Here is a 23,659-nt window from a genome sequence, read left to right on the forward strand (position 1 = left end):
AGTGGCTGGGCAGGGCGGCTCCTGGGTCGGGTTCTTCTCTCGGTTTCCTGGGCTGTAAATTTCAGGACGAGCTCAGGGCGGGGGCTCCCAGACCTGCCCCCACCCCCCCCGGCTCCGACCCATGTTCCTCCTTCGTGACTGGTTCGCACACAGGGGCCGAGGGCCTGGCTGGGGTGGAGTTTGGTCTGAGGCTCCTCGTCGCCCCCCACCCAGGGGCTGTGGGAGCTCAGTGCAGGAATACTGTGCCCCCCTCTGGTTTCCCAGGAGGGTCCCCTCCAGGATGACAGGGACGCAGGCAGCATCGGTGGGGTCAGCAGGGTGGGGGGTGGGACAAGGCAAGAGCGGCCAGCATCCTTGGGGAACACGAGACATCCGGGGAGTCAGGAAATAGTTCAGAGCCGACCGAAACCGTGTCCCGGACGCAGGAGCTGGGGGACGAGGCTGCCGTCCCTGTCGGGCGCTGGGCCATGACCCGCTGTCGCCTCGCGCCTGGCGACGGCTCAGGGACTGCTGTGTGCTTGTCCTTCCGGGCGGGGATGGAGGTGCCGAACGCCAGCACTGGTGACGTCCGGAGGGGGCGGCGGCAAACACATGCCCATGCGAGGGACCCACGGGGTGGCAGTGGAGGGGGTGTGCGCGGGGGTGGGGGAAGGGCAGCCCGTGCCCGTCTGCTTCGGGCGCCGGACCCCACGCGTCTCGACGCTGAGAAAACCTGAGTGGGAGCCTGCTCCCCACCCCTCGGGTGGGCTGGGACACCGGGAAGGGGGGCTCACGCGAAACGGAGTCTGAAGCTACGTTGTTGCACTTTCGTAGGTTGTCGTTCGTCAGCATCAAACCACTTCTTCCCGCCCCTGCGTTGCTTACAAAGCAACGTAGCACGTTCAAAACTGAAAGGTTGAAAGGTGTATCAAAAACGACAAGAAAAACAAGGAGTCTTAGCAACATTTACATCGGGCAAAATAAAATTCAAGGCAAAATCTAGAGGGGTCACGGGGGCATTTCAAGTTGGCCAGGGGGACCACTCGTGTGGAACACCAGAGCCAGGAGCCGTAATGCGACGGAAACTGCTTCAAGCAAGGAGAGACGTGCAAACCCACATCACGGGGCAGAGCTCCCCCAGGAACCAGAGAATCGAGGGGCCTCTCAGAGAGTGCAGCCGCCCCTGTCCCCGTGGGTGCCCGGGACGCGGACAGTGCTCCGCCCTCCCCGTGTTTTTGCCCCGAGCGCACGCACCTGTGGCGCAGTTTAACCTACAGAGTGTGAAGTGAGCGCCAAGCCGAGCGCCCAGCACGGGGCGGAGCAGCTGCAACACCACGGGGCCGAGGCTCCTGCGCCTGTTCTCACTGCCCATCGGCGCCACCTCCCCGGGGCCCTGCCCAGTGGGATGGACCGATGGGCAGCAGGGGCCCTGTGCCTCCGACGCCTGGTGCCCACTTCCCGTGACGGTCACCTCGCAGGGAAAATCGGGACGTGGACACTCGGTCTTGGTGTCGGCCCTCCGAGTCTGGTCAGAGAGCTTGCTGGACCACAAATGAGCGTTCCTGAGACTGTGGCGCTGACGGCCACGCCGTGGACGCCAGGCTCGGCAGGACTCCTGGGGGAGCCCGCCCAGCTGCAGCGGTGCCAGGCTCCTCAGTCCTGGCCCCCCCCCCGTCTGGCTACCCACCGGCCTCTATGCACCCCCACCCCACCCCTGCTGCCTGCCTCAGTTTTGTTCGTCGTCCTTCACCTCCAGCCCCTCTCCCATCCTCTCGTCATCCATCCGCCCACCCACCCATTTGTCAACCCCCCCCAACATATCATTTCTTTTCAGTCCCCCACGTGTCCCCTGGGCACGCAGCCCACCTTCATGTGGCAGCCCTTCCGAGGGACACTCACCTCCCCCTGCACTCGGGGCGGGACCTGTGGTGTGGCACCTGGGGGGACGCAGTGAGGGAGGCAGCGGGGCAGCGGAGGGCCCTCAGCCACCTCCTGACCGGTCCCTGAGTCCGTCCTCCCCAGGGGCCGAGAAAATGGAGAGGAGCTGACGTTCCCTCTTCCTGGTTTGTTTTCGGAGTCTCCACTGACCTCTTCCTTCTGCACTGGCCCCTCTGAGACTGGCTCCTTCCCTGCTGAGTGACCCCCCCCCGCCCTGCAGGTGAACCTGTCCACAGCGGCCCCTCCTGGTCCCGCTGCCCCTACCTGCCGGGGCAGGTGATCATGCAGGAGTGATCTGACCTGACCTCCTGCTCCGGAAAGCTCTGCAGCCTCGGCCCTCCACGTCTTTCCCGACCCCCGCCTGCCCGGCTCTCCTGGGTCCTCTCAGACCCCGGCCAGACCCACGGCCTCCTTCAGCCCCGCACACCTGGCGCATGCCGTTGGCACCTGCAGCAGGTTACCTGCTGCTCCGTAAACGCCAGCCTGGCTGCCTCGAACTTCCGGAGTTTGCTTCCCAATCCCAGCCGTGGGAGACACCTGAGGCGGGAGGCGCACCTGGGCCCAGGTGGCCAGCTGTCTGTTCGCCAGGCGGCAGCGTCGGTCTCTGGGAGCTCACGTGGTTCAGACAAGCAGCCAGACTCTTTACGTGTAAAAGTGGGAGAACACTGTACACGGTGCTCTGCAAACAGCCTTCCACACGGAACTCGGTGACAGGTGACGCTTCGCTCCGACCTGCCGCTCTGCCCCCGCTGGGCCGTGGTGCTTGCTCTTCCACTGGGAGGAACAATTTCTGCCCCCAGCCCCCAGCGCACTTCCTGCCTGGTTCCACGTGGGGCCAGTGAGCTGCTGCCACAAGCATCTCACACCACCTGTCCCTGAACAGCAAAGTGTTCCTGTCCGGCCACAGCTCCTGGGACACGCAGAGCAGGGTCAGGGCGTGGTCCGTCCTCAGGACCCCCAGGCGCTGCCCTGTCCGTGGTGCCGGCATGCGCCGGCTCCAGCTGGACTCCGGCCCAGGAGCGGAGGGGACCGCCGTCAAAGCCCGGCCGTTCGCTCTTCACTGTTCATTTCTGCTGCACCTTCTCGCCTCACAGGCAGCAAGCGCCCACTCCCACCGCCACCTCCACGGCGGAGCCGCACCCGCTTGTCCCTCCCCTTTCCAGCGGGCTCCCCGCCCACAGGGTCCAACCGCGTCTGCTCTCTGCTCGCAAACGCTCTCCCACGTGGTTTGCTGTTTGACTTCGACGTTCGTGTGCGTTTTTTGCCACCAAGGACTGTAAGTTTTCAAATGGTCTAATCTTCAGTCTTTTCCTTTACTGGAGTTCCTGACTGTCACCAAAAGTTATGCAAATAAAGTCATAATTTCTTCCTATCGACATATTTTTGTTTTGCATTCTGGCCTCTTAAAACGTGCCGTGTGTGTTTCCGTATCGGTGTGAGGGGGAGGGTTGAATGTATCTCCCGCCCGCGAAGCTCTCCTGCGGTCTCCAGCTTTCTGTGGAGTGTCCCGAGTGTTCAGGTGTGTGATCACACCGCCTTCCACGGAAGACGCCGCTGCCTCCTTGCGCTCACAGACACGCTGCTCGCTCTGTGCCACTGAATTGTCCCGGAACACACGCTGCCAGCCCAGAGGTCAAACAGCCATGAGAGTGGGAACCCTGCGACCCGAAAAGGGGGAGGTCTCCGATGATGTCGGAAGGTCGCCCCTCCCACATCTTGGCGGCTTTCTTCACTGTTTGCACAGCCTTTTAAGGAATAAGGAATGGATATCGAATTGTATGAGATGCTTCTTAGGTCTTGTTGGACACACACCTCCGGGTGGAGTGGGTGTGATCAATCGACGTACGTTCAGGGATCATGTCTATGGCTCGAACTAGAAACGCCCGCCCAGGCGCCCATGGGTAGACGTGCAAGGAGGTTCCCTCAGTGGCACTCAAAACAGCAGAGCTGAAGGCATCGGACCCTTGGGCAAGGAGGCCAGGCCAGGCGAGCTGCGGGGTCGCCCTTGTTTGTGTGCTCCAGGCAGCGATGCAGGAAAACGAGACAGAGCCGGATGCTGGCGGGGAACGACCCTGTGCCACACAGTCACATAAAGGAACAGCACGTGTGCAATGGCACGTGTGCAACGGCACGCGCGGTGTGGGGTGTCTGTGTAAACTGAGCGTGTACACGCATGTGATTAGTGGCACGCCCAGCAAAGCGGACGGCAGACTGTCAACAGTGGGGGGGCCGGGTCGAGAAAGGAGCTTTGTCCTTCTATTTTAATGTCTGTGCACTGCTTGACTTCAGAGATGAGCTTATGTAACTTTGGCAACACGACGGAAGCCTGTTTTCATGCCTGCGACAAAAAAGCTGCTGCCGCACTAAACCGATCGGCGTCTCCGTTAGAAGAGGCAAAGCCACGTCCTCCCCACCCTGGGAATTGGACTCGACGTGACTGAGCCTTAAAGGGAACCAGAAAAGACATTAATTCCATTAATTAATGCACTCGCAGATTCCGGCTCCGCAGCGGCAGTCTTAATGAGGTGTTGGGCGTCCATCATTCCCCTCAAACACCAGCTCCGGGCTGCATTTGCACCTGCAACTCCTGTCCCCAGGGAGGGCCCGCCTGCTCGGACCCGCTCCCTCCTCCCCACGTCCAGGCCTCGCCTCGCTCTGTCCCTCCGTGGGGACACTGACCCCAGCCCCCTGCTCCCTGTCCTCCTTGCCCCATACTTCTTGCTCCAGAACTCAGCTGGTCTGGACTGCAAACCTCACTGCCACCTGCACTGTACCACCTTGCCCGGGCCCTCCAGGACCTGTCTCTCCCAGGCGTCTTTCCTTAATTTAAGTTCACGGGGACCTAGGGACACAGAACCAGCGCGGACAGGCCCCACGCAGGCAGCCCTTGGTACCGATGGCACAGAATCGGGCACAGAACAGGGCACAGAGAAGCTGATCTACCATCAATCCCGTTCCCTCTTCCGGTTTCCATGCCGCATCTCTATCCGGGCACCCTCTCCCCGGCCCACACCCACGCCCTGTCCCCGCGCGTCCCCGCCCAGCAGCTGTCCGTGGTGCTGACCCAGGCGCGGCCCGCCTTCGGCCGCTGCGCAAGCAAAGCGGGCGGGGGCGCGCAGCTCCGCTGGCGCCGTCACTGCGCAGCCTCCCGCGCGGCCCCGGTCAGCCTGCGCGCAGCGCTGGGTGCCTCGCGGTCCCGGCCCGCAGCCTCCCCGCGCCATGGCGTTCAGCCGCTTCCACCTCGCGCAGTGCGTCTGCTACTTCCTGGCCTTCGTCTTCAGCTTCGTGGTGGTGGTGCCGCTGTTCGAGAACGGCCACGACTTCCGCGGCCGCTGCCTGCTCTTCACGGAGGGCATGTGGCTGAGCGCCAACATGACGGTGCAGGGGCGCGAGCGCTTCACGGTGCAGCAGTGGGGCCCGCCCGCCGCCTGCCGCTTCAGCCTGCTCATCAGTCTCCTCTCGCTGGTGGTCGCCGCGGGCCACGCCTGGCGCACGCTCTTCTTCCTCTGCAAGGGCTACGAGGGGTAAGTGGGCACCCGGCGCCCCCTGCCCACACAGCCCTCGCCCACGCGCCCCAGGCTCTCCCCTTCCCCCGTCAGCCCCGGGCCCTTAGCATTTTCCCCAGCTCGGCCCTTTGTCTAGGCGCAGAGCCCGGGCCGCGCGGCTCACGCGTACTGCGTATGATGCCAGCGCGGCCTTCTCGAAATGCGCATCACCCCCGCTCCTGGCACTTGGGCATTTGGCTCTCCACCCAGCCCCCCGAGGGTGTAGACCTGGCACTGTCTTCCTGAGCGCCCCAGCCGCACACGTCAGCACTGCGGACAGCTCCAGGGCCTGGGCCTGTGCTCTGTCCCCGGTGGGTGTGTGTGTGTGGGGGGGACCAGGACAGGCCCCGTGTGACATAGGGTACCAGGGAGTCCTCCCCTCGCCCCCGTCGTCCCGGGAGGGCTGATGGCAGCGGGGGGGAGAGTTCTGGAAGGAAGCCCCTCAAGTCCTTGGCTGGGGGTATTGGACCAGAACCCCTGTGCCAGGCCTGGCTTCGCTCTCCCCAGCCTCCCCTCCTCCCTCCGGCCACCACCCCTTCCTCACCGCCCCGCCCTGGCACTGTGTGGGGAGCAGTGGGTGTTATTCACCTTGGGGGGGGGGCTGGGAGAGGGCGAAATCTTGGCGACCCCTGTGCATGGTTTCCCAGGGCTGCTACAACCATGAAGCCCCTGCCTCCCAGTACTGGAGGCCCCGGGGGCCCAAAGCCCAGGTGTCAGCAGGGCTGGTCCCCACTGCAGGAGAGTCCCCTCCCCCACCCTAGCTTCTGGCGGCTGTTCCAGGGCTGGGGTTTCACCCCCCGTCCTGTCCCCCCAGCCTCTGAGTCAGCCGCCATACGCCTCCGCTCCTGTCTCTTACGCTCCTGCAAGGGCCTCCCTCATTGGCTGAGGGGCCCACCCACTTCCAGGCTGACGTCATTTGCAGATCTTCAGCGTCGTGACACCTGTAAAGAGCCCATTTCCTAATAAGGTCACACCCGCAGGCAGTGGGGCGAGGACTTGGACACGTGGTCGGGGACACAGTTCAGCCTGATGCACTAAGGTTCCAGATTTGAGGTCAGCCTGGGGAGGCCCCAGGGTGCTCTGCCTGGGGTGAGCCCGGGTCATCGCCCCCACGCTGCCCTGAGCAGCTGGCTCCCCAGTCAGCGTCCTCATCCAGGTGGCCCGAGGAGCATCTCTGAGTATGAGACGGGGTCTGAGGGACAGAGGGGCGCAGGTCGAGGTCCCTTGGGTCTGGGGAGCTGAGGGCAGCGGGCACAGCTCCTGAGGGGTCCTGTTCAGCCGTCCCCACGAGGCGAGGCACTCAGGGTCAGCTGACACGGACGGAGCGGCTCTCCAGGTGGAGCCCAGCCCGCGGGGCTGAGAGGGAGGCGACTTCAGAGCCGGCACAGGCCTCCAGAGGCAGGGGCGGCAGGGCAGCAGCGAGCCGGGGGGACAGGAGTCCTGGTCACGCTGGGCTGCTGTCCCCCCCCCCCACAGGACAGCAGACCCGGGAGCTGGTGACGACGGCTCTGACCTTTGTCGTCCTGCAGAAAGTTGCCGTCAGCTCTCTGGGGCTGCCATCGCCGCTCCCGCTTTAGTTTTTAATTTCTCTCTCCTTGCCCACGGGCTTGCTCAGGGAGAGCAGAAGGGAGGAACAGAGAGACATTGATCGTCAGTTGCTGCTCACACTCACCCCGTCTCTCGAATGTGCCCGACTGGGGACCGAACTCACACCCCAGGCACGTGCCCTGACTGGGAATTGAACTGGCGACCTTTCAGTGTGCAGAATGATCTGCAACCCACTGAGCCACACTGACCGGGGCACCGCCCCCATTTTAGAGATAGAAAGTGGGGGCTCGGGGTTTCCCGTGCCCCCTCATCGTGCTCATCCACCCAGGACAGGGCACTCGGTGCCCCGGGTGTGGTCTGGGTGGAGGGACATTCCGGGTCTTCTCCCTCTGCAACTGCCTGGGGCCCACCTGTCCCACCACCAGAGACTGCAGTCCGGGCTGCGAACGTGGCAGCCAAGGTGGGGCCAGCTTTCTCTTCTCCAGAGACGTCCCCTTCTCCAGGTGTCCTTGACCATCTGCGGTGACCGTCCACGGCCCCACGCCGTCCGCTGCAGCCCGTGGGCTGTGGGTTCACTGTGACAGCGCCCTCGTCCCTGCTCTGGCTGTGGGGTTCGGGCAGGGCTCTCAGGCCACGGCCCTCCCTTGGGGGGCTGGGCGGACCCCAGGGGGGTGTGCCTCTTGTCCCCTCCATGTGCTCAGGCGGAGCACAGGGCAGGGTGCCCGGGGTCGCCCCGTTGGCATCTGCCGAGTGAACAGAGAGAGGCCTGCATCCTGAGCCCTGCTGCTCACGGCCACTCGCCTGGCCCTGGCGTCCCCCCAGATTCTAAGTCTGGCCGCGAAGCCAAGGCTTGCTGTGTCAGTGAGTTCTGGACCCCCCGGAAGGCGGGGTCGGCCTGGTCTGGCCACAGGCGAGGGGTCACCCGGAGGTCAGTTCCAGCTCAGTGCCTGGTCGATCTGTGCAGACCAGGTGAGCAGGAGCTGGGCCTGCCCGGGGCCGGCCGGGGGGGCCGTGGAGTGCACTTGGGACCTACCAGGGCCCTCCGAGCCATCGACAGTCCTGCAGGGCCTGCCCACCAGGACACTGCGGCCCCAACACACACGGGATTTTAGAGGGTCCGCGCACACACTGATTACCTGGGAGTCCAGCTTCACAGATGAGCCAGGGCCCCCACCAACGTGGGTCAGACGCTGTCTGTGGGGCCAGCGTGTCCCCACGCAAAGTGGGGGCCTGACAGTTTGTGCCCAGAACTGTACAAAGCGGCTTTCTGCGCAGGACACCTGGCCGCTGACTGCAGGAATGGGCGGGGCTCACGGTTTCAGGGCAGAGGCACAGGCTGCGGCTGGACCGCAGTCCGGGGGAGGGGGGCCAGGGCAGCTTTGTCTGGGTGGAGCCCTGCGAGTGTCCAGGTGGTGGTGGGGGTGGCGGGGAGGGGGGTTGTGATTGACAGCTGGGGGGCACTGGGTTAAAACAGCCCATCTGCCCACCACAGCCTCCCAGGGCTTCCGGATGCCGTCACCATGGAGACGGCACATCCTCTCCCTGAGAGGCTCCAGGAGAGAGACGGCTTTTTAACCCTGTGAGAGCGGCTCCATCCCGCCCACCGCTCTGGCCGGTCCTGGGGAAGGGGGAGGGGTGGGTCTGGGGCCCCTGAGACTCTGGACAGCCCCTAACCCTCCAGTATCCGTAGAACCTGGCGGGCTTCAAGGAAAGCGACCAGGAATGGACGAGAGGAGTGGGAGGCGGCTCTGGGGTCTCGTGGGCTGGGGTCTCCCGGGTCTGGTCGTGGGGGAGCCCAGATGGTGCCTGTTTCACAGGGAAGGGCTGGGGTCTCTGCGATGGGCACTTGTGCTGAACATGGGCCTCAGAGGTGGATGGGGCGGCGGCGTCTTGGACCCGCCAGGGGCCCCGGGACCACCAGGTCCTTGGCTGGAGTGGATCGGCCATCGGAGACTCAGCTGCTGCTGTGGGTGGTGGGACCCTCTGCTGCCCTCTGAGCACCAGCTCCAGCGGGCGGGGCCGCCCTACACCCCTCCCCCTCCCCCCACACCACAGCCCCCACTCCTGGCCCCCAGCTGCAGGCTCGGGCTCCGGGCGTCTGGTTCTGGTGGTGACTCAGCAGCCTCTCCACCCATGTCCCTCGCCCCCAGCTCCAGTGGCAGCTAGGGCCCAGCCCCCGGCCCAGAGCTCCCAGCACACACAGCACACACGTCGGAGAGAGCAGGAGGCCTGCTCAGCCCCGAGGGCGGGGGTGGACAGAGTGCGCCCCACACCCAAGGCTGCGGAGCCTTGTCCCTCAGCCACACGGCCCTCCCTCCACTCCACAGGGACGCAGTGGGGGGCTCTCGAGACCCAGTTCAAAGGGGGAACCGAGGCCCAGAGGGTGGTTGGAACGAATGGGCCTGGATCCTGCCTCGGTCCACAGTCCCCACTGCGCGGCAGCAGCCTGGGTTTTGGGGCTGAGCCCGGCCGAGACCTTTTTAGTAAACATCCCCCGTGAAGTGCGTCATTTTCCTCAGACCACGTGTGACAGGCTTGTGTTCGTATCTCACCTGCCAGCAGGCGAGAGCAGGGCCTGGGCTGTCCCTCCTGAGCCAGACACTGCTCCGGTCCCCCGTGGGACGGTCCCCCATCTCCCTGGGTGCTTGCGGGGTGCAGGCGAGGCTGGTGGGGGTGTTTCAGCCGCACGGTCCCTGGTCTTCAGTTTCAGTGGAACATCAGAGCAGGTCAGGTGGCAAGCTGCTCGTGCAAGGCTCCACCGGCCACACTGGTGGCCGTGGGGCGTCTCCGCCTTTCAGTGTGTGGGCAGGCTGAGGTCTCGGCCGCCTTGCTGAAGGGCGGCGGGTGGGTCTCTGGGAGGATGGGGGTGGGCAGCCTGGGGCACTGCGGGGTGAGGACAAGCTGTTCCCAGCCCCGCTCCCCCGAGGTTGGGGGCTGCCCCAGGTGCAGGGCCCAGGGACGGGGCTGGTGACCCACCTGTGCTGTCCCTCCTGCAGCTCCTTCCTTTACTCCCTCCTGAACCTGCTGGTCAACGCCTTCGTGGTCTTCCTCGTCTTCATCTCCAGCACCATCGTGAGCGTGGGCTTCACCCTGTGGTGTGATGCTGTCACGGAGAGGGGCACCGTGCCCCGCAGGTGCGCCCTGGGCCCTCCCTGGGACTCCTAGCGGGCCCCTCCGTGTGCAAGTCCCGGCCCATGCAGCGGCTCTGCTCCTCCCACCTGCGCCCACACCTGTGCACACCTGCACCCACACCTGTGCACACCTGCGCCTTGCCTGCTCGCTCCTTCCCTGGGACCTGCCTTCTGCCCTGCAACCCAGGCAGCTTCCCTCAGAGCGGGGCCCCCTGCCCCCTGGGTGGCTCTGGGTGGGGGTGGCGGGCCGGGAGGTCAGAGCTCCCCGTGGCCCAGTCATGTCTGGGGTACGGTGGGGTGACAGGACTCCCCAGGTGGGCTCCAGGTCCGGGAAGCCCAGGTGTGTTCCGGCAGTGCAGGCAGAGGCCCCGTCTGGGAGGGGTTCGGAAGGTGGCAGGAGGGTGGGGAACAGGAGCAAAGCTGCCGGTTGGAGTGGGTTGGGGACCGAGTGGTCACCTGGGGCCCTGAGCAGGGGGCAGTGCCTGGCTTGGGGGTCCCTGATGGAGCAGGGTGACTGCCCCACTCTCAGAGGGGGCTACCCACTGCCCAGTGCCCTGGGCTCACCTTACCCAGGTGCTCCAGGTGGTCTGTTGTAGCAAAATCAGACCTGGGGCCCCAACGTGCAGGAGGGGCCGGAGCGCAGGGCCCCTCCTCTGCCCACCCTGCACCCTGGCCCTGGCCCTGGGTGCAGCCCACGGCTCACAGCAGGGGAGGGCGTGACAGTTCCTGCCCTTCGCCCCCAGCCACCGCCGTCCGGGCGAGCCCGGGCCTCTGGACCCCTCCCCCGGGGCTCAGGCCCTGCCTCCTGACATCTCAGCCAGCCTGGGGCCCCTGGGGCCAGGCCCGGCCCCGCTGCCCATGGGCGGGGTTTGTGGTGTCCCTTGGGCCTGGTGGTCCACCCTGCCCCGGCCCACCCTGTGGGGCAGTGGGGCCCCAGGGCAGCAGAGGCTGGTGTGGGTGCCCCACCGTCCTGGGCCGGGTTGGGGCCGGGTTTTCAAGCACTGAGGCTCCCGTCTACCCCACCTTGGGGACAGCTGCCCCCTCTGGCCCTTTGGGGTGCTGCCTGCTGCCCTTTTTGTGCTTGGTGGCCTGACAGTCACCTTCCCGCTCTGGGCCTTGCCATTTCAGCTGTGAGGACCTCCAGGGCATCGACTTGGAGCTGGATGTTGACAACTCTGCCTTCTACGACCAGTTTGCCATTGCCCAGGTGGGCGGGGCTGCCGTGTGGGCAGGTTCCAGGTGGGAGGGGGGGAGGCCTGCGCTGCCCTGCCCTCCAGGAGACCATGGTGGACTCTGGGGACAGCATTTGCTGGAACACAGGCTCATCTGGACATGTCGGTGGCCAGCGACGGCCTGTGCCTGGCCCCTGTGTCTGTCCCCTGGGGAGGACATGGATGAGCCAGACGAGGGGGCAACAGGGTAGGGGCAGCCTCTGCCAGCACCGAGCAGAGCTCCCCAGACCCCAGGTCGCCTCCTGCCCCAGACTGGCTGTGCAGCCCCATGCTGTCCAGGGGCTGCTCTGGACGTCGGTGGGTTGAGGGCTCTGTGCAGAGAGGAGCTGAACCTGCCAGATGCACCTTCGGGAAACCTAGCGGGAAAGCTTCAGCCCTCGTCCCGGGCAGTTAGGTTGAGGGGGAGCCAGGGGGTGGGGACAGCAGACAGCCCCCGTGAGGGCTGCTTGACCCGGCTCAGGCCTGGTTCCGATTCGCCAGCTCCCCTTCGACTGTTTGGAGGCAGCTGCCAAAGGTCAGTTTGTTCTAGCAGCAGGCTCCCTCAGGGACTGGCCGTCTTCGGATCTGGGAGGCCGAGTCTGGCCGAGGGGCCAGCGGAGGGGCCAGCCGGCCTGGGTGAGGGCAGAGCGGGCAGAGTCCCCATAGTACCTGCACCGTGTGGGGCTGGGAAGCCAAAGGTTGCCTCCCGCCCTGGAGCTTGACCCTGTCTTTGTCCCCCGAGCGTCCCTGCTGCTTTCCCAGCAGGTGCCGCCCTTTCCCCAGGGGCTGGGTGGGTGGGTGCTGGGAGCGGTGGCCCCTGGGTCTGGCTGGCCCTGACCCTCCCTGCCCTTCGCTCTCTGTGCAGCTGGGCCTCTGGGGCGCCTGGCTGGCCTGGCTGATCCTCACCGTCATGGCCTTCGTGAGGGTCTACCGCAGCTGCCGGGAGGAGGCCCTGCTGGACAGCCTGGCCCACGAGAAGGAGCTGCTGCTGGCCCGGTCCGACCGCGCCCTCTTCCAGGAGGAGAAGAGCGCCGTCATCTAGGCGTCCCCGCCGCCCGGGGCACACGCCCTGTCCCCGGGCCACGGCGGGGCGTCGGCCTGGGCCCCCATCCCACCTTCACTGCCTTGCATGTCTCCCCCCGCATCATGAGTAGCTGCTCCCCCAAACACCTCAATTCCCACTGTGACCGCGGTGGCTGACCGGGTGGGGCTGCTTGGGGGGACCTGGGTGGCAAGGCTGCTAGAGGGTGGCCGGCCTCTCTGCCCCCTCTGGCCACCAGGTCCAGGCTCTGCCCGTGTGTCTGTAGGTTGAAGCATCAGAAGTGCAGGATGGCTGTGCGGGCCTGTGTGGGTGTCCTGGGGAGCAGCTGTCGTGCCTGGTGTGGGGGCCGGGGCGGCCCAGCCTGGCGCTTGTCTCCTTGTGTGGGGGCTGGGCCGGTGCCCTGCAGGTGTCTGAGTGTGCACGTGAGGGTGTGAGTGTGCACGTGTGAGAGTGCAAGCACATGAGAGCATGCCCATACACAGCTGTATGTGTGCATATGAATGAGTGTGCGCAAGTGTGGGTGAGCACGCAAAATGTGCAAGCCTGTGGAGGCAACTGCACGCACACAAGTGTACGTGTGCAGACATGTGAGTGTGTGTGTGCACAAGGAGTGGCGGGCCAAGGCCAGGGCAGGTGAGGCAGGGAGCGCCCTGGGCAGCTCCTCTGCACCTCCCTCCACAGGGAGCTGGCGCCCTGTACCCTGGGTGGGCTCCGCTTCCCCAGCAGAGGCCCCGAGGCCCCAGAGGGCATGACGCTGCCCACGTGGCGGCAGGTGGGGCAGCTGGGCTGTGGACTCCTCCTTGAGGGGCTCCCGGCTCCCCACCTGTACCCCGTCCACCGTGTCCTGTCCAGGAGGGGGCACCCAAGGTGTAAGAGCACCCCACCCCCACTCTCAAAGCCGCGCTAGCCCCCCAAGCTGCCCTCCAGCTGCAAAGCTTGCTTCCCTGCCGCCCCCACCCTTCGGGGAGGGCGACCCCACTCCCCATGACCGGGCTCTCACTGCCAGTGACTGGACTGTCTCCCAGCCAGGGGCACGGGCCTCGGAGGCTGGGATCTGGGCCAGGATTGAGGTGCAGGCAGGGGCTGTGGACAGACGGGGCCAGGAAGCGAGGTGGCAGGCCACTGGCCGTGAGTGACACTGCCACACTGGCTCGCATCCTGGGCGAGGTCGTGGCCAGGCCGCTGAGGGTCCTGGTGTGGCAGAGGTACTCTGGCCCCAGATGTGGCCTGATTCCAAGCTGAGGGGCGGATCCACAGCGTAGGGGAGGTGTGTTGGCAGAACCCGAGGCCCCCGAGCTGATCTGGTCTTGCCGGCCCAGCTGGGCAGCCCGGGGGCCCTCTGCGGGGCCCCACCCCAGGCAGCAGCCCGCTGGGCCGGGAGGAGACGCAGGGGCTTCTGGAGTCTGAGGGGCCCCAGTGCACCAGAGATTTGGGTCCGCACTGCAGGCTGCCTGGAGCTGGTTTGGGGCCGCCCCTCAGTCCAGCCTGCGGAGGCCTGTGTCCACTTCCTGCAGGTCCCTTGCAGAGCGGGTTGTCATGGACACACACCCTGGCCGGTCTTGGGCCGGCTGCCACGGGCGCCTCCTGACGTCCGGGCTTCGGGGGCTCCTGACACGGGGCCCCCCATCGCTTTCCCCGCTGCGTGGTGACGACATTGTGTTTTAACTTCACCTGTGGCCACACTGAAAGTAAAGATCCCTAAGTGTGTTTATTTCTCAAAGTCAAATAAAAATAGAAAGACCAGAGTGACTCGCATGGATGCATTTGAGCTCACCTGTCAGCCACGAAACTCTCCTCACTCGAGGGTGAGCACCGCCCGGATCCACCCCCGTCCTCCCCGGCCCCCCTCATCTGCACGCTCCTGGGGGCGGCCTTCCCACGGCGCCCTGTGTGGCTTTGGACGGATGGATGGCGCCTTCATTTCTCAGGCTGACAGTGTCCACCTCCAGTGACTTTTCCGCCAGGTCGTTGTCTGGACCTGCATCTCCAGCAGGTCTCTGCCTGGCTTTCCTGGTGACCAGCCTTTAGTCGTGATCGTGGCCCCCTCACCCCCCCCACAGGCGTGGTCCCTGGACAGGACCGGGCTGCAGGGCCAAGCCGGGGCCTGTGCTCGCTATGACTTGGGCACGTGACCTGGCCTCTCGGAGCCCCTGTTTGCTCATCTGGAACACGGGGCACAACCCGCCTGTCCTCTCAGGGTGGGGTTTGGGCAGATGAGAGAAGTCCTGGGCTGGTGTGGGGGGCCCGAGATGCTGGAGGGTCCCCTCTAGACCACGGGGGCCTCCTCCCGCTTTGGGATCCCAGAGAAGCCAGAGGGGCCCTGGGGACCCCGAGATTTGGAAGTGGAGCCCTGCTCCTCAGGAAGCGTCCCGTGGGCCCCGGCCTGCACTGTGCCGATTGCAGGGAATGCGTATCCTGTGTCTGGTCTCCAGGCCTCGGGCCCCCGCCTGCAGCCCCCTGAGCTCCGGGTTCACCCCGCGCTGCTCCAGACCCTCCGTGGCTCCCGGGACCCCGCCCACAGGGCCCCTGGCGTCGCTGGGGTCACAGAGGCCGCAGGCAGTGCCAGCAGGCGAGGACCGCGTGCCGCAGGTGCAGGGCGAGAGCGAGGAGCCGGGCCCGCAGGTTCTCCAGGGCCAGTGCGACGGGCCCGGGGCGGCCGCAGCACAGGCCGAGCAGCAGCGCCAGCAGCAGGCACAGGGACAGTCCCAGGAGCAGGGGGCGGGCGTGGGGCCCGGGTCGGCGGGGTGCTGGGGGCCAAAGCAGGCCTATGAGCTGCAGCCCACAGGCCCCGCCCCAGGGCACCCAGGCTCCCTCTTCCCTGGGCTGCTGGGGTGAGCTGCAGGGAGGGCGGGTGGCACCACGGCTCTGCCCTGGGGTGACCCCATAGTCCCCATGGAGGGCAGGGGTCCCCCCATCCCTGCCCGGGCCTCTGTCGGGTGTGTCTAAGGGCGGCCAAGGCTGGGGCGGCACTGGCACTGTGGGGGGGGGGTGCCGAGGGCCCTGGGGGCAGTGGAGGAGGGCTCAGAACTCACCCTTGGTGGCGGGTGTGGGCTCCCTGCCGGCGATGTCTGGGGAGGAGAACTGAGGGTGGGCTTGCAGTGAGGGCCCCTGCGGGGGGCACTGAGCTCGCCAGCACCCCAGGGCTCCTCCCCCACCCACAGTACCCACACCACCCAGCTTGACAGATGGGAGGCCCAGGCTGTCCGTGCTTCCCACTGGCCAGTCTGTCTGTCCCACCCGGGGTTCGGCCCGGCCCCGCTGCTGCAAGTTCAGGCCGGAAAGTGGGGCACCAAGAAGCCGGGCACTGCTCCCAGAGCCTGCGGGAGTGGGGGCCCGGGGAGGCAGGGCGGGCTCCTGAGGAGGGTAGGCCAGGACCCCCTTCCTGTCCAGCCCCCACAGCTCACTTGGGGGGCACCAGCCCCCCTCGGAATGTCTGCACCCTGGTTTCCTGTCTGCAGAGCCTCCCCAGCTGCGGGGGCGGGTGGTGGGGGAGGGCGAGGCGTGACCCTTCTGTGGGTGTGGACGGAGCAGGTGGGAGTTCGCAGGGAACACAGGGGAGACCCTGCCCCCGGTCGGGGCTGTGACTTCTACCCAGAGCTTCGTGGGGCTCGTGAAGCACTTTCTCGGGGGGCTGTGGCAGCAGAATCTGAGGTGTCCCTGGGGGCCCCCTCCCCTCAGCACAGGGGCCGCAGCTCCCCTCCACCCACGAGCCCATGTCACGGGATCCCCGGGTGGCTCTGAGGCAACCCGAAAGGGAGGCCAGCTCCGGCGGGTCCGACCCACCCAGGTGAGTTTTCAGAGAAGGGTCTGGTGGAGGGGAGAGTGGACCGCAGGCCTCAAAGGTGTGGCTGCCCTGAGCTCCGCCACGGCAGAAAGTCTCCTCTGCAAACCCGGGGAGCTGGGCACGCGCCCCGCAGGCTGCCTCGGGGGACCCCGAGCCTGGACCACCCCACGTCGCCAGGCCGCGCGCCCCGCGCCCCTTACAGTGGACTGCCGCCTCCACGGGCTCCTGGAACCTCACACGCTTCGAGGTCCTCAGCGACTCGGCCCTGCAGCCAGGACGCTCCGTCTGGCTTCGCCTCAGGATCGAGGGGGGGCACTTCCTGTCGCCCTCCTGGGGCGAGGGTGGGGAGCAGAGGGAGGTCGGTGGAAGTGAGCCCCCACTCCGCCCCCTGGAGGCTGTTCTGCTAGGATCCCTGCAGCCAGACCCTCAGCAGGAACCGGGAGGGCCATGGGGACCCCTGCAGACTGGGCCTCGGCACCCCTGCCCCACTCAGGACCAGGAGGCCGTGTCTCCTGATGGGTCCGTAATAGTCAGTAATGACACGTGTCAGTAATGACAACGAGGGTGGCAGTCACTAGCGCCCCGAGGGCTGTCCTCATGCTCCAGCCGCACGTTCCCACATGTGGAGCCTGCACGGGGGCCTCTGCCCGACACTGGGGGTGAGGCCCAGCCCCAAGCCCACCCTGCCCCAGCTCAGTGCCCTCTGAGTCCCACACTGGGCCTGAGTCACTGTCCCCTGGACAAGGCAGGGGCTGTGAGCACGGGCAGGAGGGCAGGGCCTCCCATCAGGGGCTCCCACACTCTCAGTGTGGCCCTGGGAGGTAGAGTGGCCGTTACCGAACAGCTCTGGAGCCTGCGGCTGGCCTTCTGGGGGTGATCAGCCTGCTTGGGCTGGGGACCCGCGTCGTGGCTCACTCCCGGCCCCTTAGCTGGACGTCGGCGCCCAGGGCCTGGCAGTGAGCCCAGACCAGGACTCTGTCCACGGAGAGACCCCACTTCTTCCCTCTGTCCCAGGTCCAGACCCTCCCAGTTGCCCCCTGACTGCCTCGCTGGTCATTGGGGCCCCACCGCCTGTCCCCGCTGCACCCTCCTCCCTGAGCCGCCAGGGTGGCCGTGCCCGAGAGGCACCCTGATACCACGCCCCGCTCCAGCGCCCTCCATGGCCCCCGCTGCCCTCTGGACACCCACTGTTACCGCCCCCACCATGCTGTGTCCCACCCCTCACCCCACACTTTCTACCCCCGGGAGTCCTGGGGCTGGGGACCGAGGCCTACCCGGGACCGCAGCCTTACCCTCCCTGCCTCGGGCGTTGGTGAGCCCGGAGTGGCTGCCACATTCTTCCTGGTCTGCCGTCGCGTCTCTGGCCGGGAGTCGGGGCTCCAGGCTCTCGAGGCTGCCCTCATGGACTGCACATGGCCCTGGGAGAAACACAGGCCCCGTCACCGTGGGATGACGCTCCAGGAGGGGAAGCTGCTCCCTCCTGAGTGGCCCCCACCCCCCAGGGGACACCTGGGGCAGAGGAGCCGAAGGCAGGCCCAAGGGCCGGCTGGCTCAGCGGGGAGGGTGGGGGGGGCAGTGGGGCCGCCAGCGGTCTGAAGGCTGGGGACCCGCAGACGGGGCTCAGAGCCACACCGGGACCTGCATGGCCGACCCCCGGCAGCCCTGCCAGCCGCACCCAGGTGTGGAGCCCTGCCTGGGGGTGGGGGGACAGCAACAGGTGAGTGTGCACACGTGGGAGCACATGTGTTTGTGCACGTGTGAGAGTGTGCACACGCCGACTGTCCACAAGTATATGTGCATGTACATGAGTGTGTGTCTGTGTGAGGACCACTCAGTGTTTGCGTCTATGTGTGTGAGTGTGGGGTGCCTGTATGTACATGTGTGCATGTGTGTGAGCTGGGTGTGCATGTGTGTGTGCACGTGTGTGGCATGTGTGTGACCCTGCAGTGTGCTCGTCTGTATCCTTGGCAGTGACGGGGCAGAGTCGCTCAGAGGCTCTGGGCCAGGCAGCCTGGTGGGCCCAGCCGGCTCCATCGCCTGTGTCGTGTGCCCGCGCGTGGCCGTGGGCGGCCCCTGACCTCTCCGTGGGTGGCCCCTGACCTCTCTGTGCCTCAGTCTGCCCAGCTGTAAAGTGGGAATAACAGCAGCGACCCCTCGTGGGCTCTGGAGCGGGAGAGGAAGTGGCTCGTGCTGAGGGCTCAGACGCAGGTCTGGGACCGAGCCTGTGTTGGTGACAAAGCCATCACTGTCACCACTCAGGGACGGGGTGTGACTCTGTGCACCTGGGACTGCCTGCCCCGCCCCCGCAGCTGGGCCCTGCGTGCACCTGCAGAACCTCTGCTGCGACCTGGGCTCTGCCCTTCTGTGCGGCCTGAGTCATTGGGCTGACGGCTCTGGGCCTCAGTTTCCCCACCAGAAACAGGGTGGGCCAGGGAAGCGCAGGCTGCTCCCTATACGGCCGCCGTCTGCCCAGCACCGCCCTCGGTCAGGGCCCTGCGTTGGGGGGGCGGGGACTCTGGCAGGGACGCTGTGTAACCCGAGTGCCCTCTGCTCAGAGGCCAGCTCCTGACAGATGGGTGATAAAGGGCGGAAAATAGCTCCTGGCCCAGGGCCTGCCCTGTGTCGGGCCTGGGCCTGCCCTGGCTGGAGAGGCCGCGCCCCCTGGGGACACCCTTCTGCCCCTGGGGGGACAGAGGGCCCTGGCTCCCAGCCCTTTCCAGGAGCGGAGGTCCGGCCAAGGCCACGCCTCCACAACACGCCAGCGGTCTGTGGAGTTTGGCCCAGAGTCCCCAACCTCGACTCAAAGCCTTTGGGAGATGGTGGTGAGACCCCTGGGGCCCAAAGTACCCCGGTCTGTCTCTCCAGCCTGGCTCTGCTCCCCGGCCCGCCGCTCTCATCAGCCCCCATCAGCCCCCGGGGGGTGTGAGGAAGGCCGGGCCTGTCTGCACCTGGTTCAACACCTCAGGTAACGCCAGGACAGGGACCCGGCTACCTCTCCTGCCCCCCACCCGGCCCCATGGCTCCGGGACCCCAGCCTCGGGGCCCCCTGCCTCCTCTCAGCAGGCTGTGACCTCCTTTGGCCCCCAACCAGGTGCTCTGCTGGCCCCTGACTGCCCATCACCCACACCACGGCCTGTTAGTCTGTCTTCATCTTCACCGAGGGTCCCTCTGAGACCCCTGCACAGCGCCTGCCCTGCATGGGGAGGGGTCCCTCCTCTGAGCTGGCCCTGGGGCTGGTGGCGGGTCAGCGACCACGCCCTCCCAACCACCTCTCCAACCCTGCACTTTGCCCACCGACCCATGAGGCCTTTGGGCTCAGGAGCAGAGGACCTGGTGGAGGCTGAGGGTCTCACCTACCCACCAGGTCCCACAGAGTGCCGGCCAGGCCCCCCCTGCTGTCCGGTCACCTGCGACACCGCCTCCAGAGGCACCTGGGCTGGTGACATGGGAGAAACCGTGCCAGGACCTCGACCGGGAGAGGCCACAGCTCATGGGGCCCCACTCACACCCCCGTAAACACACATGCACACACTCACGCGCGCACACAGGCGCCGCCCCGCCCTACCTGGGCTGCTGCAGGTGCCGCTCCTCCGTGTGAGCTGCCCGCCTGCCGGCAGGAGCGGGGGCGTCAGAGCCTCGAGCGAGGTGGGAACCGGAGCCGTTGCAGCGCACGCGCCAGCCGAGAAGATCCCATTACGGCCCGAGCCGCCCTGAGGCCCGGCCAGCTCCGGAAGAGGCTGTCATGGGGGATCCGGGGGCTCCGGGCAGCGTCTGACCTCCCGGAGGCCAGGCGTCGGTCCTGGGCAGCCTGGCTGAACCAGAGGGGCTGAGGCTGCCCCTTGTCCCAGCTGGACGGGGGGAGGGAGCTGTGGACACCCCCACGTGCCCTCCCTCGGGGGCCAGTGAAGAGGCTGGAAGTTCTCCAGGCAACTCGTGGTTCTGAGTTGGGCAAGAGAAGGGCTCCTGGGGGCCCCGAGGGGGAGTGTCGGGCGGGCAGCTCCCACAGGGGCTGGCCCTCGGCCCTGGGGCCCCTGCCCTCGCCACCGTGTGCAGCCTGGAGTGCAGTTCAGACATGGGGCGGCAGTGGGCTGGGTGGTGGCCGCATGTCCGCTGGGGGCGGGGGACGCCCTTGAGTGGGACGCGGCCGACCTTGGCCTCCTGAGCCCCAGGCAGACTCTGCCGTGCAGACTCCGGGCCCTGCAGCCCCCAGAGGGATCAGCGCCTTCCCAGGACCCCTCCGCCTCTCAGGCCTGCTGCCCTGGCCTGGGACCCTGGCTGCTGGTGGCTTCTGAAGGGGCTGACTTGGCTCACTGTGTGGCGAAGTGGGAGAGAGCTGCACTCCAGCTTCTGGGGTGGGATTGGGCCTCAGGCAGGGGTTGGGTGAGGGGCCGACGGGGCCCTGGGTTTGGGCCTGGCCGCCCGGGGAGGGCTTGAGGCATCTGGGCCGGGAAGTCGCCAAGGGCACTGGCCGCCCCCACCCTGTAGACGGGACGCCAGCTTCACGGGGCTGGGTCTCCAGGGGCTGCCCACCACCCTGGTTTGCTGGGGACTGTGCCCGTTTTAGCCCTGGCGGCTGACGCCCTGGGCGACAGGGAAGGGCAGCCCCTCACTCCCAGCCCCCACCAGGGCCACGGAGCGCCCTCTGCCTGGCCTCTGTCCACGCCTGACAGGGGCTTCCTCCCACAGTGGGAATTGGGCGCCTCCCTGCTTCCGAGTGGGGTCTCACCTGGCTCCTCGCTGGGTCCGTGAGGGACAGTGACGCTCAAGCTCTGTGGCGCCCCCCAGTGGGCACAGTCCAGCCCAATCCTGGCCTGGTCTCAAAGGGAGACCCCCTCCTGCCCCCGAGAGGTGTGTGCCGAGCCCCACAGGCGGACAGGCTGCACCTGCCCAGCCCCGGCTCCGATCTGCGGTACCGCCACCAGCCTGCAGGGCTGACCTGTGGCTGCCTGCGTCCCCGCCCCAGGCCCCTCTCCCCGGATGCAGGGCTCAGCCAGCTGGCAAGGGCTGAGCTATAATTACCTCTCCCCTCCGGCAGAAATAGCAGCGACCCCAAGGACAGGCCACTGGCCCCAGAATGGGAGAAGAGGGGCCGTTTCCCAGGACCCAAGAGCACCGGGCAGGCTTGCAGAGCGGACAAGGGGTCGCAGAGCAGACAAGGGGTCAGTGCCCCCCTCCCCCCTCCTGGACCGTGGTGGCCTCCCAGGCGGATTCCAAGCTGCGCAGTTCTTGGAAAAACCCAGGAACTGGGGTCAGAGGCTGGGGGAGGGGCAGAAAGTGGGGTAACGGAGGCCAGGCGCGGAGTGGGCAGTAGGAGGGCAGCATCGGGTTGGACGCTGCCCCACAGGGGGCCCCAGGCAGAGAGGGGTCTGCCCACCCCCGCCCCACACGTACTGCCTGGGGTCCCACGAGGTGAAGGCACAAGCAGGCGCCCACGCTGCCGATTTCGGGCACACTGGCCGAGTCCTGACACCGCCAGTGACCGGGTCAGAGGGGCGGCGGGGAGAGGGCTCCTGTGCTCCCGGGCCCGCCCTGGGGGCCGGGGACACTTGACTCCTGCATGCAGCTGCCCCTCCTGGCAGGCCCTCACCCCCCTTTGTAGCCGAGGAAAGTGCAGCTCAGAGAGGGGAGGCAAGCTGCCCGGTGTCACACAGCCAGGGGCAGCGGGCCAGCACCGGTTTTGGTGCCTTCCGCTTCCCACCCCGAGCCCGCTGGTGCCGGGCAGCAGTTTGCTCTGGGGATTTATTAGCCTGGAGGCTCAGACACCTCAGACCGGCTCTGCTGGTGTCCCAGCGGGGACGTCTCCCAGCCTCGTGTCACCGAGCGACCTCTCTGTGAGGAGCTGGCTCGCAGGTTGCAGAAGCCGAGGCCCCACATCTGTGCTCAGCGAGCTGGGGGCGGCACCGACCCGAGGCGGGGACCCAAGCCCTGCTGGACCGTCAGGCCCCGAGCAGACTCCCTCCCCCGTCTCGGTTTTGTCTGTACCCCACCGAAGGGGGCCCCACAGAGGCTGCCGCTCTGCTCAGGTCGAGGTCCGGGGCGTGGTGGCTACTGTTCTGTCTGGGAAAAGGGGCTGTGCAGGGGGGTGAGAACGAGGGGCCTGAGAGGCAGAGGTGGTCCTGGGTGATCTGGTGGGCACTGCGTACCCTTACGTGTCCCCGTGAGAGGGAGGCCTGGCCCAGAGGAGGGGGCCACGGCACGCTGGGGCCTGGGGAGCCAGGACAGGTGGAGGCTGCACCGTTCAGCCCAGGTCTCTGCTCTGGGCTGACCCAGAGAGAGGACAGGCTTCTGTTGTGTAGGTGGCCCGGTTTGTGGCACTTTTTGGAGACACTCACAGCAAATGACCAACCAGCCATCGTGGAGGTGATGTCAAAAGCCGTGGGGCTGGAGGAGTGATTGGTGGTGCCCAGGGGCAGAGGCACAGAGTGGGGTCGGAGGGTAAAGCCCTGGACCCTGCGGTGTGGGGAGGACTCAGGCCGTGGGGTCCCGCAGCCCGGGCAGGGCTGGGAACAGGGGCAGAGCTCTGGGGGAAGGGGCACTACCAGGCCAAGAGGGACTCGGATGGGCAGTCACCAGCAGGCATGGCCGGAGCCCTTGGGCTGGGCAGGCCAGGGAGTGAAGCCCGGGAGTGGGGGGGAGTCGCAGGAGGGGGGAGGGGGGAGGGGAGAGAGAGCCAGGCTTTGGGTTGGAGGGGCTCACAGGCAAGGTGGGGAAGACCTGGGGGGAGCCGGCGGGAGGGGAGAGTTCCTACCAGGCCAGCCCTGTGTGGCCACCCCACCTCTCACATGGATCCTGTCCCCGAAAGGCGCCGGGGCCCACGTGGGGCAAACAGAGGCTCTGCACCTGTGGGCGTGTTGCGTTCATTATACAAACAAACGTGATGGCTTTGTGTCTTCATTGAGATCCCAGGGTCCTTCCTCCCCCCTCTGCTGGGTCTGGGGCACCGTGTCTCACAAGAAGAACCAGAAGGCCATGGTTCTTCTCTGCCCAGGCCGCGAGGCTGCCGTGCCTGGACTTAAATCCCTGCGCCGGTCTCCCCGTGCCGCACCATTTCCGACTCTGCCCGCAGTTGGCCACAGCTGCCAGCATTCCCGTATTCCTCCAGCTTCACTGGGCTGCCGTAGTAAGTCCGGGCAGGCGTGGCCCTGTGGTGTGGAGCCAATCAGTTCCAAGCTCTCACACAGGTGCTGTAACCAGGGGGGTTGCCTCCCAGTTACATCTAATATTTCCTGGACACCCTGAGTTCTGGACCCCATTACAAACCCCCCCTTTGGGGGCCCCCCTAGGCTGCACCCCGTTGCAGGTGGACAGACACTGCCACGGTCTCAGCCCTTTAAGACTTTGCTCAGGCCCCGTGGCCCCGTGGCAGCCTCCCCGTCCCCTGACGTCCCCTGGATGTCCCCTGTTTTGCTCTGTGCTGGGCCCTGAGACCAGCAGGTCTGTCCTCCCACCGGCCCTGACCCCGAGGTCACCCCCTGTGCTCC

The 23,659-nt window shown here is 66.7% G+C and overlaps 2 protein-coding genes across 4 annotated transcripts; one reads left to right on the top strand and one right to left on the bottom strand.

The window, feature by feature from the left end:
- Nucleotides 1–5,018: 5,018 nt before the first annotated feature.
- On the top strand, nt 5,019–13,018 carry TMEM179 (transmembrane protein 179). Its single transcript, XM_037164256.2, has 4 exons — nt 5,019–5,441; nt 10,007–10,144; nt 11,270–11,348; nt 12,218–13,018. The coding sequence occupies exons 1-4, from the start codon at nt 5,137–5,139 to the stop codon at nt 12,392–12,394; spliced, it is 699 nt and encodes a 232-aa protein (XP_037020151.2). The 5' UTR covers nt 5,019–5,136; the 3' UTR covers nt 12,395–13,018.
- A 1,340-nt stretch (nt 13,019–14,358) lies between these two features.
- Nucleotides 14,359–19,832, bottom strand: CUNH14orf180 (chromosome unknown C14orf180 homolog). Of its 3 annotated transcripts, none has more exons than XM_037164258.2 (5): nt 19,744–19,832; nt 17,471–17,596; nt 16,379–16,508; nt 15,427–15,462; nt 14,359–15,141 (listed from the first exon to the last, which is right to left on the bottom strand). In XM_037164258.2, exons 2-5 carry the CDS (start codon nt 17,579–17,581, stop codon nt 14,936–14,938), a joined length of 483 nt encoding a protein of 160 aa, XP_037020153.2. In that variant the 5' UTR covers nt 17,582–17,596; nt 19,744–19,832; the 3' UTR covers nt 14,359–14,935. The 3 variants fall into 3 exon arrangements, with proteins under 3 accessions (XP_037020153.2, XP_037020152.2, XP_053522107.1); XM_037164257.2 differs by having other exon boundaries at nt 15,427–15,475; XM_053666132.1 differs by lacking the exon at nt 15,427–15,462.
- Between the last annotated feature and the right edge of the window lie 3,827 nt (nt 19,833–23,659).

Source organism: Artibeus jamaicensis, unplaced genomic scaffold (assembly GCF_021234435.1).
Source record: "Artibeus jamaicensis isolate MK-2021 breed Jamaican fruit bat unplaced genomic scaffold, CSHL_Jam_final contig_444, whole genome shotgun sequence".
In the NCBI taxonomy this organism is placed as follows: Eukaryota; Metazoa; Chordata; class Mammalia; order Chiroptera; family Phyllostomidae; genus Artibeus; species Artibeus jamaicensis.

Bases quoted from the DNA above. Each gene is read 5' to 3' on its own strand.
- TMEM179 (XM_037164256.2), top strand. From the start codon at position 5,137: ATGGCGTTCAGCCGCTTCCACCTCGCGCAGTGCGTCTGCTACTTCCTG. The intron at 5,442-10,006 runs GTAAGTGGGCAC...TCCCTCCTGCAG, and splicing joins CTCTGCAAGGGCTACGAGGG to CTCCTTCCTTTACTCCCTCC. The intron at 10,145-11,269 runs GTGCGCCCTGGG...TTGCCATTTCAG, and splicing joins AGGGGCACCGTGCCCCGCAG to CTGTGAGGACCTCCAGGGCA.
- CUNH14orf180 (XM_037164257.2), bottom strand. From the start codon at position 17,581: ATGAGGGCAGCCTCGAGAGCCTGGAGCCCCGACTCCCGGCCAGAGACG. The intron at 15,476-16,378 runs GTAAGGGGCGCG...GCCCACCCTCAG, and splicing joins CGTGGAGGCGGCAGTCCACT to TTCTCCTCCCCAGACATCGC. The intron at 15,142-15,426 runs GTGAGTTCTGAG...TTTGGCCCCCAG, and splicing joins GCCCACACCCGCCACCAAGG to CACCCCGCCGACCCGGGCCC.